The sequence below is a fragment of the Tachypleus tridentatus genome, unplaced genomic scaffold (genome assembly GCF_004210375.1).
Source record: "Tachypleus tridentatus isolate NWPU-2018 unplaced genomic scaffold, ASM421037v1 Hic_cluster_2, whole genome shotgun sequence".
Classification (NCBI taxonomy): Eukaryota; Metazoa; Arthropoda; class Merostomata; order Xiphosura; family Limulidae; genus Tachypleus; species Tachypleus tridentatus.
The window spans coordinates 22267683-22282631 of record NW_027467782.1 but is presented as its reverse complement, the minus strand read 5'-3'; the positions used below and the strand labels follow the sequence as shown (position 1 = coordinate 22282631).

Here is a 14949-nt window from a genome sequence, read left to right as displayed (position 1 = left end):
GGTAGCAATGACTAGTTGCCTTCCCTCTAGCCTTACACTGCTTAATTAGGGACGGCTAGCACAAATAGCCCTCGAGTAGCTTTGTGCGAAATTAAAATGCGCGCGCATGTGCTTATTTTCCAATATACGAGGACTGGTGGGTAAATTGCAACATTCTCGCGCAAGTGTTAATTTTGTAGTTGAGCGTGCAGGTGTTAATTCTGTGGAAGCTCGCATAGATGCTTGTTCTGTTAAATGTTAGCGAAGTTAATTAATTGATAAATGCCATATCAAGTATTGAATATCTTAGATGCGCGCACAGATTCTTATTTTGTTATTTTTGCCAGAAATTATTAAATTGGTAGACATACTCGCAGGTGTTGTACTTCTTAGATGAGCGCGCAGGTGCTTATTTTTGGACTTGCGTCTAGGAGTTTATCAAAGTATATGAGCACGATAAATACTAAGCTTGTAGACACGCGTGCAGATGTTTATTTTCGTAAATGGGCACAGTAATGTGTAAATTGGTACATGCAGGTTTAAAGAAATACTTATTTTAGCACATTTGCACACAGATAGATAAATTGGTAGATCAACGCACATGAACTTGCCTTCGTACACGCACGTGAAAGTGCATAAATTTCTAAATGACGGCACAGGTGCTTATTTTATATATTCCATTACCAGTATAGGCGTGCGTGTAGGTGCTTATTTCGTAAATTCTCGTGCAGATGCGGAAATTGGTATGTGAATACGGAGGTGCTTACTTTTGTTTCTGTGCTTTTAGATGCACAGATTTATTTCAACAGCCTTCATAGTTGTTTGTGTTTTTTTTCGTAAGTGTTTTATAATAGAGGAAATATTTTACTCTTAAAGTATAATAACAAACAGGCAAAAATAGTATAGTGAACATCACCTACAATACGAGAATAAACCATAGAAAAAAAGCAATTGGGTAATTTTATTTAAACGAGAAGAAAGAGAACACAACATTCGGTGTCTTTTGTAACGTTTTTTCTCGTTTTCATATCACATTTTCCATTGTAAGAAACAGCTATAGCATTGGTTTCCAGGTGAGATTACCCGCCTTTAAAACAAATGGTTGGAATACAAATCAAATTTTTAAAACTGAATATCACATCGTTATCGACACAGTTTTTTTACCAGCTTGGAATATGAAACGTTTCGTTCCTGTTTTGTTGTTATAAGTCAAATGTATTAATCTTTGTGTTTAATAATATTTAGTAAGAAATACGGTTATTTCTGTTGTTTATCGCATATGAAACATTAAACTAACTATGCTAAAGGAAATGGTATTAATTACATCAGCTGGCGAAGAACGACATTTTAGTATTAATGTATGTCTAACAGTAAGACACACCATTCTTTTTGTCCACCAGATTTTCATTTGAGGCCATGTATTAGATGACGTGACAGGTTTTGTTATGAAGCGAAAGACGTGTTTATTTTATATATCTTTGTTAATCAAATACGATTCACATTTAGTATCGAAATGAAGCCGGCTGTGTTTTAATCTTAACCTAAAACATACATAACAGTAAAAGAGGTACATGTACTTACCTTAAGTGTTTCAATTTATTTTATAACCACTATTTCAAGTTTCATAACTGTAAACACATTTGCAAGTGTTGTAGTGCTAGACTTGACTAACAATTGTTCAAATTGTAATACTCAAAGAAATCAGGACAAATCGTCGCATTTTTTATAAACAAATCACTACACGTCATTCATTATTCGCACTTGTTGATAAACTCAACAACACTGAATGAATATTTTATCTCAACACATAGCCAATATCACTTCTCAGATTACTGGTTTTGTTCTCCGATCAACTGAAGGTCAATATTACACCTTAAGCGACTGCCTATTGATATTCTAACATATGGAAGGTACAATCAAATCATAAGTAAATGTTGTTTTGTTGTTGGTGTTATAACGGTAAGAAGTGAACACTACACCTTAAGCGACTACCTATTGATATTCTAACATATGGAAGGTTCAATCAAATCATAAGTAAATGTTTTGTTTTTGTTGTTGTTGTTAACGGTTGGAAGTGAACACTACACCTTAAGTGTCTAACTATTGATATCTAACATATGGAAGGTACAATCAAATCATAAGTAAATGTTTTGTTATGTACATTTTATTGAGACACAAACAGAACTGACCGACAAAACGACCTTCAGATTTTGGTAACTTTTCTTTAACAGACCTGTCATGACGTCAAGGAAATAAAAATTGCTACGGGGCAGAGTTTTTTCACTTTCAAATCTCACTTAAGAATATATTAGGACTACTATATTAACTAACTCGGGAAAAGAGTGAACGTTTGAAGCACGGGACATGAACTTCACACAACAACAAACAACAGAAAACACCTTTCCACTCTACTGTTCATGGTTTTTACTTACTGCTTTATTAAATCAAAGGGTGAACAGAAAATCAACCAATAAAGTGCAGAACGAAGAGAAATCCTAATTTCTGACCAATCCTGGCTTTAATAAATGTACATAAGGATAACAACGACTTTGCAATGTTGGAATTATTTTGTTAAATATATTGTCAGATTTAATATTATCTTTCTGAATTTCATTTCTAGGTTTTTTATGTTTGAAAGTTTGTTTAAGAAATTTAGAAAACATATAAACAAAGAAGAAATTGTGGCAGTTTAAAATATAAAAATTTTAACAAACGAAACTTAAAAATTGATCTACTTGAATAAAACGTAAATATACATAAGTGACATCTCTTGGAACGTACAGTTACATAATGCATTTGATTGCACTGAATTAATGTCTCCCTGGATAAATTATTGTGTATATGTGCACATGAAAATGGTTTTAAATGAAACAATTTAGGGTGTGGGTGCACGTAGAAGTTGTGTCTAATGGAATAAATGAAATAGAACACTTAAACAAATTTATTTTACTGGTTTTCTGAGGTGTGTTTATTTCTTCATCGCTTCAACTATACATGTATATAACTGTATGCTTTTTCAACTATATATATATATATATACATATATGTCTTGATAGTGTATTTTGTTTTTTACAGCATTTGCTTGTGTTAAAGTAACGTCTTTGGATAACATATCTCCTGAAAATGAAACATCAGAAACCGTCAGTGTAGAAAATGGAGTGGAAATGATCACAATACCCGATGAAATGAATCAGTCGGTAGTGATCACAATACCTGATGAAATTACCCAGTCGGTAACAAGTCCAGATAAGGAGAAAGAACCAGAACGTTGGGAATGGGAAGGAAAACTGGACTTTGTTTTAAGTTCTATAAACTACGCTGTCGGCCTTGGAAACGTATGGCGATTTCCATACTTGTGTTATGAAAATGGTGGAGGTATGTGTCTTGTGGTTTAATCCAACATAATATACATGAAACCTTTGCCTTACTAAATGTTAAATCGATGGTTCTAATGGATTATATGTTGTTGTTTGTTATTTAGGGGCATTTTTGTTTCCCTACCTCATCTGTTTAGTCTTGTGTGCTGCTCCTCTATTCTTCCTGGAAGTGGCCATTGGTCAGTACCTCAGCGTTGGTGGTATCGGGGTCTGGAATTTAGTTCCTATCTTTAAAGGTAGCTATTGTTGTTTACTTCTAATGCCTTGAATCACAAGGAATGATCACCTAATGACATAAAACACCATTACAATAATCATAAGAGAAACATCACCTAATGACATAAAACACCATTACAGTAATTATAAGGAAAACATCACCTAATGACATAAAACACCATTACAGTAATCATAAGAAAACATCACCTAACGACATAAAACACCATTACAGTAATTATAAGAAAACATCACCTAACGACATAAAAAACACAATTACAGTAATCATAAGAAAACATCACCTTTTATTTAATCCAATAATCTTTAATGTTTCTGGCATTAATTATTTCATATCTTCGGACTGTTTTACTTTATTATTTGTTCATTGTTTGCAGATTATTGAGGTGTCAGCAGTCACTCCATACGTCATTCTAATCGTTCTTTTATTCGTGGAGTGACGTTAGAGGGCGCTGGAGATGGACTACTTTTTACATTAGTCCACAATTTGACAAACTTTTGGATCCCAAGGTTCGTTTATGATATTGTTATTACATTCATATACTAATGTTATTGTTATTACATTCATATACTCAATTATTGTTATTACATTCATATACCTAATGTTATTGTTATTATATTCATATATAAAATGTTATTGTTATTGTATTCATATATAAATGTTATTGCTATTACATTCATATATAAATGTGTATTTGTTATTATATTCATATATGTTATTGCAATTATATTCATATACAAATGTATTTGTTATTACATTCACATATAAATGTTATTGTCATTATATTCTTATATAAATGTTATTGTTATTATATTGAGATTTAAATGTTATTGTTACTATATTGAGATTTAAGTGTTATTGTTATTATATTAATATACCAATGTTATCATTATTACATTCATATACGATATAAACACCAGTAAATATTAATGTTAGATGTTAAAGGTTGTTGGACAGAACCAATGGCATATTCTTTTACCAACGAATAGTGGGATTAATCGTACATTTTAATGCCCCTGACGCTGAAGACAAACACTAACAACCAGGCTGGGCAACAAATAAAACTTCCCATCTAATGAAGCTATAGTTTACGTCTTTAGTGAAACAGTGTCATTGTTAATCAGTAACTGTTAAGCGACTTTTTTTTTCGTTTATTTGCTATCAAGCTTTAATACTAGTTAATAATTCTTTAATCAAAACGAAACGAAACTAAATTAGTGTTAAATTTAAAGAAGTGAACTCTTTGTAATCAGTATTAATTTATTGTATTAATGTTATTAGGTCTGGGTGACAGCAGGAACGCAAGTGTTTTCACCTTTGGTGTTGGTTTCTGTTCCGTCGTAACTCTTGGAAGTTACAACAAGTTTAGCCACAACTTCTTCCGGTAACAAACAAACTCTTAAGAAATGTTTTCTTATGTTTTAATTTAATTATTTAACAATGATTTGCACAAAATGTTCAATAATGTAATAATTCTGTCTCGTTATTCTTTCAGTGTTTCTGTTTCCATGGATATTATTGTACACTTTGCACACATTCATTATTGTTTCTCTATCTTTATTTCTAGAGACGGATATATTCTTTGTCTTATTAACCCTGCTACCAGTATATTTGCTGGTAGCGTTGTATTTTCCGTCCTCGGACACATGGCCTACTTGAAAGGTGACGGGACTGAAGTTGCTGACGTTGTGAAGTCCGGTAAGATAATTCAGGCTTCTAGTGCTTCAGTTGTTTATATAAACACTAAAAATTCTGTTTCTGTACAAAATCAACGTGTAACAGAATATTTCAGAACAAACTTTATTAATATATTTTTTTTTAATCTTGGTTCTGAAACATTTAAAATGAAACGTCTATTGTTAAGTTACAGTGCATCAACATCTTAATATACACTAAGTATTATCAGACGGTGACCTGCTGTGTTATTTTCAGAGTACAAACACGGTCCTTGTTTAGTATAATCTAACATGGTGTATTTTCTTCAGGTCCAGGGTTGGCATTCATCACCTACTCTGAAGTTGTTTCACAGTTGCAAAGTTCACCTCTATGGGCAACTGTATTCTTCTTCATGCTGGTAGTCCTGGGCATAAATAGTCAGGTGAGCAGATAATATGTTTATGTGTTAATGTACGTCAACATTGTGAAATATTCAGAGATTAAACACTGTCTTTTCGTTTTTGTTTCAAATTTATACGTTTCTCTTATCGTTTGCTTGGTGGGAGTTTTAACGTCTTATGCGTGGTTCAACGTATGGAATCTCCTTGGAAGTGAAATAAACAATTTCAGCAGTATAAAAACGTGAGTAACGTTAACGTGCGGGTGTTATTTAGTACGTCCGTTACATTTTACCCAATTACACATTTCAACAAATAACAAGAGATATACGAGAGAACCGATAGGTAAGGGGAAAACAATTAGCAAGTTGCGACTGTTTTCTGGGATTTAGAAATTCTGCCAATCCCTCAATGAACGTAAGGCTAGTACGTGAAATTTGTGAAACTTGTAGTTGATAAAATGAAAGGATATCATTGTCATTAATTGCACTGACAACCTGAGTAGCAACAGGAGCTAACGGTAGAAGCTACGAACTGTTTTACTCCATGACTCCCATATATTATTCCCTGGTGTGCGTGTAACATATAATTTTTCAGTTTAACAAAACTAGCCCTTCTGGTGTGTTGCTAATATCATATATTTTATTTCCTCCTCTGCCCTATCAAACATTTGGTTGCAAGTCATGTGTCGAGTTACAATACAATTGTTAATACATGTGTATGCTACATCCTACAATTGTATGTAACTTGCTACATATAACAGATATCATCTACACGATGGATACCTCCTAAGTTTTCCTATCGTGTTACATATATTAGTAACAAGTTACATGGCTGTTACGTGTTACATTTATTAGCAACAAGTTACATGGCTGTTACGTGTTACATTTTTTAGTTATGTGCCACATGTCACAGTAATGAACTATATCAACTACATAGTTAATACCTCTTGCAGTTGCTACATATGTTTGTAAGTTGTTACATATGTCACTAATGAGTTACGTGGTTGATACCTGCGACAAATTTCACCACTTTATTCTAGTCCTAGTTTCAGATTGTTGTATGTTTCAACTGCGACCTCTAACACACGTTTGTTGTGTGGCACATATACTTGTTGCTGCACGTCACATGAGTTTACATTATGTTCTATTTTATATCTAACAAATCAAACAATGGATGCGAAACCACATATTGTTTAACAATTTATCGCTGGTTAAGTATTTTAATATGTAAGAAATTTCAAAGTACCATTCTTCAGTGATCCATAGAGATAAACTTCTATTTCAGAAACTTATAACTTAAAACGTCCTCTCACGCAAGATGAAGTATTACGTTATCAAACTAAATAATAACACGTGTGTTTGAAACTTTATTATATAAAACATTAATTCACTAAATATATATACAAGGCTGACCGAAATCTTAAGGCCAATTGACATAAGGAAAAAATATGCATTTTGCGTTGTTAGACTCAACCACTTATTTGAGTAGAGCTTCAAAACATGAAAATAAGAAAAGGGAAAATAAAAATAAAAAACCTTTTAGCATTTAATAGGAAAAATGTGAACACTATGAAATTAACCTAAATACTAGCTGCTCAAAAGTTTAAGACCATACCAAAAAGAAGTTCTAAACAGGGTAGGAAATGCCCAATAAGAGATCTCATTAGTGAGTTGTACAGCCGTCATTGCGAATAATTGCAAACATTCGCTTTGACATGGTCGATATAAGATTTCGCAGAAAGCTGGCTGGTATATTATTCCAAGTGGTGAAGATGGCTTTACGAATATCATGCACTGTTTGAAATTGACGTCCATTTCTATAGATTTTCCTTGCCATCTACCCCCAAACATTTTCAATGGGGTTCAGTTCGGGCGAACACGCTGGATGGTCCCAAAGAATCACGTTATTCGCCATGAAAAAGTCCTTTGTCCTGCGGGCATTGTGGATTGCAGCGTTGTTTTGCTGAAAGATCCAGGTATTTCCACACAAGCGGGAACCTTCAGTCAATAAGGATGCTCTCGCCAACATGCTAATGTGGCCAGCTGGTGTTTGACGCCCCTGAATAATCTGAGTTCTATTGTTCCATGGAAGGAGAAAGCACCTCAGATCATGATGGAACCTCCTCCACTGTGTCGTGTAGAAACTTTCTCTGGTGTGATATCCTTATCGTGCCAGTAACGTTGTAAGCCATCTGGACCGTCCAGGTTAACTTTTTTCTCATCGGAAAACAAAACTTTCTTCCACATTTCTACGCCCCATGTTTGGTGCTTCTCAGCAAAGTTTAACTGAGCTGTTTCGTGGTGTGGAAGGAGGCGTAGCCTTTGAAGACGTTTATCATTTTTAAAACCTTTCTCTCGTAGGTGCCGTCTTATTGTTCTTGAGCTGCATTCTGTGTCCGTAAGGGCCTTAATCTGGTTCGACGATTGGCTGTTGTCTTGCCGGACAACCCGTCGAATCCTCCTACTCAACGCCAGCGAAATATTTTTGGGCTGACCACTTGAAATTCTCGTTCCATATTCCTCAGGATCTTTTAAGAAATTTGCAACAGCAGTTTTACTACGCCCAGTCTCACCAGCGATGGCATGTTGAGAGATACCTTAATTTTGCAGTTCGAGAATGCTGCCACGTTCAAACTCTGTCAACTTTTTTGCCTTTGGCATGTTTGTACCCAATGTTACACAGGAGATGCGAGTGGAAGATGTTGACAATACTAATGCTTGAACACAAATGACTAAATTTCGTTTCGTGTTTACCGATTAACGCTTCATTTCAGTACGGTCTTAAACTTTTGATCAACTAGTATTTAGGCTAATTTCATAGTGTTCACATTTTTCCTATTAAATGCTAAAAAAGTTTTTTATTTTCCCTTTTCTTATTGTCTTTTATCGAAGCTCCACTCAAATATGTGGTTGAGTCTAACAACGCAAAATGCATATTTTCTCTTTTTGTTCATTGATCTTAAGATTTTGGTTAGCAGTGTACATATACAATTTATATAGATCTGTCTAACTATGTTATTAAGTTACTTTGATCTGTATGTTATGACAACATGTGTACTGATATTGGTCAGTTTTTGTTTTTCAGTTCTGCACCGTGGAAACTTTCATCACAGGGATCGTGGACGAATGGCCATCTCTTTTGAGACCGCGAAGAGAAGTTTTTACCGTAGTAATTGTTATCATCTTATACATGTTAGGCCTACCAATGGTCACTAAGGTATGTTCCATAATATTTAAAAAAATCAATAAACGAGTAAAAGGAAGCTATCATTATGGTAGATGTTTCATTTGTCTGTCAAAAAAAAAAGTTCCTCAAGCCGTCATCTTATCCAAGATGTCTTCAGTAATGGCGTCATAATTAATGGCGTCAATGATGATAACAGTAAGGTACTGCTGTAGAGTGAGATGTTAGTTCCTGTAGAAAGATATCTATAACTATCTCAATTTGTTATGTAATGATTGGTCTGTAGTACATGACGTCTAATGATGATGTGTAGCACATGATGTCAAATGTTTAGTGTTTAGTATGTAACGTGTCTAATGATGATGTGTAGTGCATGATGTCTGATGTTGATGTGTAGTACGTGATGTAATGATGTTTAATGTTTAGTATGCATGATGTGTAGTACGTGATCTAATGATGATGTGTATTGCATGATGTCTCATGATGATGTGTAATGCATGATGTCTAATGATGATGTGTAGCACATGATGTCTCATGATGATGTGTAGTGCATGATGTCTCATGATAATGTGTGATGTCTCATGAAGACTTATGTTGGGTGTGTAGTGCATGATGTCTAATATTGGGTGGGTAGTCTAAAACAAATCTTATTCACTGTAAAAATGACGTAATAAATAAAACTTACCATAAGCACAACTCCCAATACTATTATATTTATTCAGTAACGTTCCATTTCTGATATATCTGTTTATTTCTGTGGCTTTACCATGGTGTTATCTTGTATCTAGAATATGAAAACTGTAACTTGTAATGAAATATATTTAATAAAAACGAAACTGTTAATAAATAATTCTGATTGGATTTCTTTAAACTGATTGTATTAGTCACTAAAATAATCTTTTTACTTTTCAGGGGGGCATGTACATATTTCAAATAATGGATTGTTATTCTGCCAGTGGAATGACTCTACTCTTCATTGTATTCTTTCAAACTATAGCTATTACATGGGTTTATGGTAAGTTTCAAATTCATGTCCTGCATTATTTCTTACGTCACTTCCCACTTCTAATATATCTGTTTATTTATATGTTGTTATTCTGTTCTGTAGAATGTGATGATGTATTTTACGTATGTTAATCTTAGGAGGAGCTGTTGTACAATAAACAAGTTAATCTTGAAGGGTGGTATCTTATTATATGCAGGTTAACCCTAGAACATGCTGTTGTACTATATGCAAGTTACCCTTAAAATATGTTGTTGTATTATTCTCAAGTTAACCCTAGAATGTGCTGATGTGCTATATCCAAGATGATGATATATTATTCTGAAATTAACTCTAGAATGTGCTGTTGTACCATGTGCAAGCTCTCCTAAAGATGATGATATATTATTCTCAAGTTAACCGTAGAAGATTGTGTCTTACTCAAGTTTCACTTCAGAGATGATAGTTAATTATTCGTTACATTTAATCCTTGTATTATTGTACTCAAAAGCCAATAGTTTTTAACAACTTAATTTTTTCTTCGCTTCACTTTTTCTAGTTTTTTTTAACTTTATCACCACAAAGGATCAGATTCGCTATTCATCCTTTAAATTATCTTCTTACCTTTTGTTTTGTTTAAATTTGCGAAGGTTACATAAGGACTGTCTGCGCTAGCATCACTAATATAGTAGTATAAGATTAGAGAGAAGGCAGCTAGGTGTCACCACTCGCCGTCAACTCTTGGGATACTCTTTTACCAACGAATGGTGGGATTAATCATCACTTTATAATGCCTTCATGGCTTAAAGGGCGAGCATGTTTCGTTTAACGGAGATTCGGATCCACGACCCTCAGTTTACGAGTCGAGCGCCCTAACCACCAGGGTCTTTTTTTGTTTTTAATCTTTTGTGGGATTTTCAGTTGTTTTCATTATAAACTTTGAACTATTAATTAACAAATACACTTTTAATTTGTAGATTTGATTTAATTCAAGTTTTATGTCAAGTGGTTTTTTTACGTGAAGGTAACAACCAGTAAAACAATAAATTTGTTAAAATATTAATAACAATAAATTATTGCAGGTGTAAAAAGGTTGTCTAGCAACATTGAAGAGATGACAGGATATCGGCCTAACTGGTACTTCCTCGCTACCTGGGTTTTTGTCTCTCCAGCCATTTGTTTGGTAAGTTTGATACCCCCTATATTACCAATAACAGTATAACATTGGAATTAGTGGATTATATCAGCACGCGATTATTGGTACGTTAATGGTGAGTTCGGGTTTGGTCCCAGAAACGTCCTCACCTAAATGCCACAGACTCCTTTCCAAGAAGAAGAGGACGAAATTCGACTGAAAATCCAACTGGAATAATGAAAATTTAAGGATAGATTTCTATGATTGTTGAATTCAACTCTGATATCGGAGTTTGTTTGTGGCACCTTTCAGGGTTGAAAAGGCACAATTCTGATATAAACATTAATGTTTTATGTGTTAAAGATGGCACCGTTCATTGAAAATTAAATTTAGTTTTAACAACCGCAATTTTAGTATTACATTTAAAACATTTATCAATAAGTATATAATCAGGATCTTGACATACTGAAAGTCCTGTTCATGTTGAGCGCACAGTACTTTTATTTATAATTATGTGATAAAGAAATGATGGCTACACATACCACAATTATTTTTATAATTGTTTAAATCTTGAATACACAAAATGTAGGACCGATACGGTCAGGTGGTTAAGACAATCGACTCGTAATCTGAGGGTCGTGGGTTCGAATTCCCGTCACACCAAATATGTTCGTCCTTTCAGTCGTGGGGACGTTATAATGTAACGGTCAATTCCATTATTCGTTCGTAAAAGAGAAGCTCACGAGTTGGAGGAGGGTGATGATGACTAGCTGCCTTCCCTGTAGTCTTACACTGCTAAATTATGGACGGCTAGCGCATATACACCTCATGTAGCTTTGCACGAAACTCAAAACAAACCAAACCCGAAGTGTGAATTTTTTATTGATTTTTGTTTGAGGTGTCATTCAATAGATGGCGAAATATTTCATGAGCCTCAATCGCCACCTCTGATATTGAGAACTAGTTGTATTTCAGCACAACAGATTGCATAATAGTATTATTTATTTCGGCCACTGACATTGACATAAACAGCCACGCCATATCTCAGTTACGGTAAACTGTATTGACCCTCACCTATGGTGGAGTTATAAAAGTATTTATGGATAATGGAGGACCTGGATTTGTACATTTGTTCACTGTAAGTAACGAAATGAACCTTGAACATTCAGCAAGTGAGAATACTATATGTTAATTGTGATAACAGATCATTTTTCTCACTTACTCGATAAAACTGGCATTATGTTAACTCAGTTACGTTTCTCACAGTATCAAAATCATATAAATAAATACCTTATCTTTAGTAGCTAATATATATATATATATATACACAAATTATGTTCAATTTTATTTCAGTTTCATTCAGAGAACCAGAGAATGTTTTTTTTCTAATTCTAAATACATATTTCCTTTAGGGAATATTCCTGTTTTCAGTTATGAGATACAAGCCTTTGGTGTATGCAGAGACTTACGTTTATCCTTGGTGGGGAGAAGTCTTAGGCTGGGGGATAGCCCTGGCTTCAATGTTATGGATTCCGTTATATGCTTTTCATTTTATGCTGGTAACACCAGGTTCTCTTAAGGACGTGAGTTGCTTTTCGTCTTTATCAAAAGTAAAATTTTAAATATTATTGATAAATTATTTATACTGAAACTTATTATCATGTTTTCCTTCAGTACATAATCATATTACTAACACTAGATCCTCCTTTAGTATATGATCATATTGTAGTAGATTTTCAACACTTATATTGACTATAGAGACAGTCTCAAAGTTGACAAATAAAATATTACTAAGATACACCAGTTTCTTTACGTATAAATATCATTTATGTTAATATTTCCAGGTATAATATTTATGATGATAAATGAGGTTAATATTCAGATTAGGAAGTTATACCTCAACTATTGAATTAGTTGTTTTTTTCATTTCAGCGGCTGATTGCTGGCATAACTCCTACACTTCGACCTTCCAAGAAATAAAAAAAGGCACTTGGTGAAGATTTCGAGCTTCCCAAAACTCAAATGAATCAACTGTCAAACATTGGAAATTATACGTTGACAATCCAAGAAATACTTCACATTTAAATGTTAAAAAGTCTATGTGATCATATTACTAACACTAGATTCATAGACTTTTTAACATTTAAATGTGAAGTATTTCTTGGATTGTCAACGTATAATTGATCTAGTGACTAGATCCTTCTTTAGTACGTGATCTTATTACTAACACTTGATCTTTGTTTGATATATGATAATATTTTTAACATTAGTCTTCCATTAATTCATGATTATATTACTAACACTAGATCTTCCTTTAGAAAATGACAATATTACTAACACCAGGTCTTCTTTCAGTACATGATTATATTACTAAATCTAGATTTTCTTTTAGTACATAATTGTATTTTAACACTAGGCTTCCTTTAGTACACCATCGTATCACTTCACTAGTTCTTACATTAGTGCATCATCATATTACTAACACTAGATCATCCTTTATTACATAATTATATTACTAACACTAGAGAATCCTTCAATACATGATCATATTACCCACACCTGGTCTTTCTTTAGTACATCATCACATTACTAATACTAGATCTTCCTTTAGTACTTTATCATATTACTAACACCACATCTGCCTTTACTACATGATCGTATCACTAACACAAGGTATTCCTTTAGTGCGTGGTCATATTTCCAACGCTAGATCTTCCTTTAGCACGTGACCGTATTATTAACAATAGATCTTTCGTACCTGACTATATTGCGAACACTAGATCTTCCTTTAGTGCATGATCATATTGCTAACACTAGGTCTTCTTTTACTACATAATCATATTATTAACACTAGATCTTAGTTAGTACATGATCATATTACTCATACTAGATCTTACTTTAGTACATGATCATGTTACTAACACTAGGTCTTTCTTTACTACATGATCGTATTACTAACACTAGATGTTCAGTAGGTGATCATATTTTTAAAACCAAATCTTCCTTTAGTACTTCATCACATTATTAAAACTAGGTCTTTCTTTAGTACATGGTCACATTACAAAGAATATTTTTTTTTTTTACTACGTGATCATATTACTAAGAGTAGGCTTTCATTTAGTGCATGTACATATTTTTAACACTAGGTCCTCCATTTGTGCATGATAATATTTCTTACTTACATCTTTAGTACGTGATCATATTACTAGAACTAAATCTTACTTTAGTACATGATCATAATGCTTACACCAGATTTTATTGTAGTACATGATCATATTTCTAGCACCAGATTTTACTTTAGTACACGATCATATTACTAACTATAGGTTTTTAGTACGTGACCATATTATTGACACTAGATCTTCCTATACTGCATGACCATATTATTAACACTAAATCTTTAGTACATGATCATATTTTTAACACTAGGTCTTCCTTTAGTACGTGATCATATTACCAACACTAGATTTTTCCTTATGTACATGATCATGTTACTAACACTAGATTTTACGTTAGTTCATGATGATATCACTAACATTGGATCTTCCTTCAGTACATCATCATATGACTAACAGTAGGTTTTCCTTTAGTACTTCATCATATTACTCACACTAAATATACTCTTTTATATGATAATATTACTCACGCCTAATCTTCCTTTAGTACGTCATCATATTACTAATACTAGGCCCTCCTTTAGCACATGATTATATTACTAACACCATTTCTTACTTTTGTACGTGATCATATAACTAATACTAGAATTTTAATAAAAGACCATATTAGTAACACTAGATATTTCTCTAGTACATGATCATATTTTAACACTAGGTCTTCCTTTACTACATGATGATATTACTAATACTAGATCATCTTTTACTACATGATTATATTACTAACACTAGGTCTTCCTTTAGTACATGATCATATTTCTAACAGTATACTTTCATTTAGTACATGATCATATTACTAACAGTATACCTTTATTTAGTACATGATCATAT

General features: G+C 33.2%; 1 protein-coding gene across 1 annotated transcript; it reads left to right on the top strand.

The window, feature by feature from the left end:
- Positions 1-2096: 2096 nt before the first annotated feature.
- On the top strand, positions 2097-13844 carry LOC143242224 (sodium- and chloride-dependent GABA transporter 1-like). The gene is made up of 11 exons (XM_076485592.1): positions 2097-2103; positions 3055-3354; positions 3461-3592; positions 4870-4972; positions 5156-5286; positions 5574-5686; positions 8730-8861; positions 9741-9843; positions 10893-10993; positions 12358-12528; positions 12878-13844. Exons 1-11 carry the CDS (start codon positions 2097-2099, stop codon positions 12923-12925), a joined length of 1341 nt encoding a protein of 446 aa, XP_076341707.1. The 3' UTR covers positions 12926-13844.
- Positions 13845-14949: the final 1105 nt, after the last annotated feature.

Excerpts from the sequence above, each read along its gene's own strand:
- LOC143242224 (XM_076485592.1), top strand. Across the intron at positions 5,287-5,573 it reads TGCTGACGTTGTGAAGTCCG|GTCCAGGGTTGGCATTCATC; the intron begins GTAAGATAATTC and ends TATTTTCTTCAG. Across the intron at positions 12,529-12,877 it reads CACCAGGTTCTCTTAAGGAC|CGGCTGATTGCTGGCATAAC; the intron begins GTGAGTTGCTTT and ends TTTTCATTTCAG.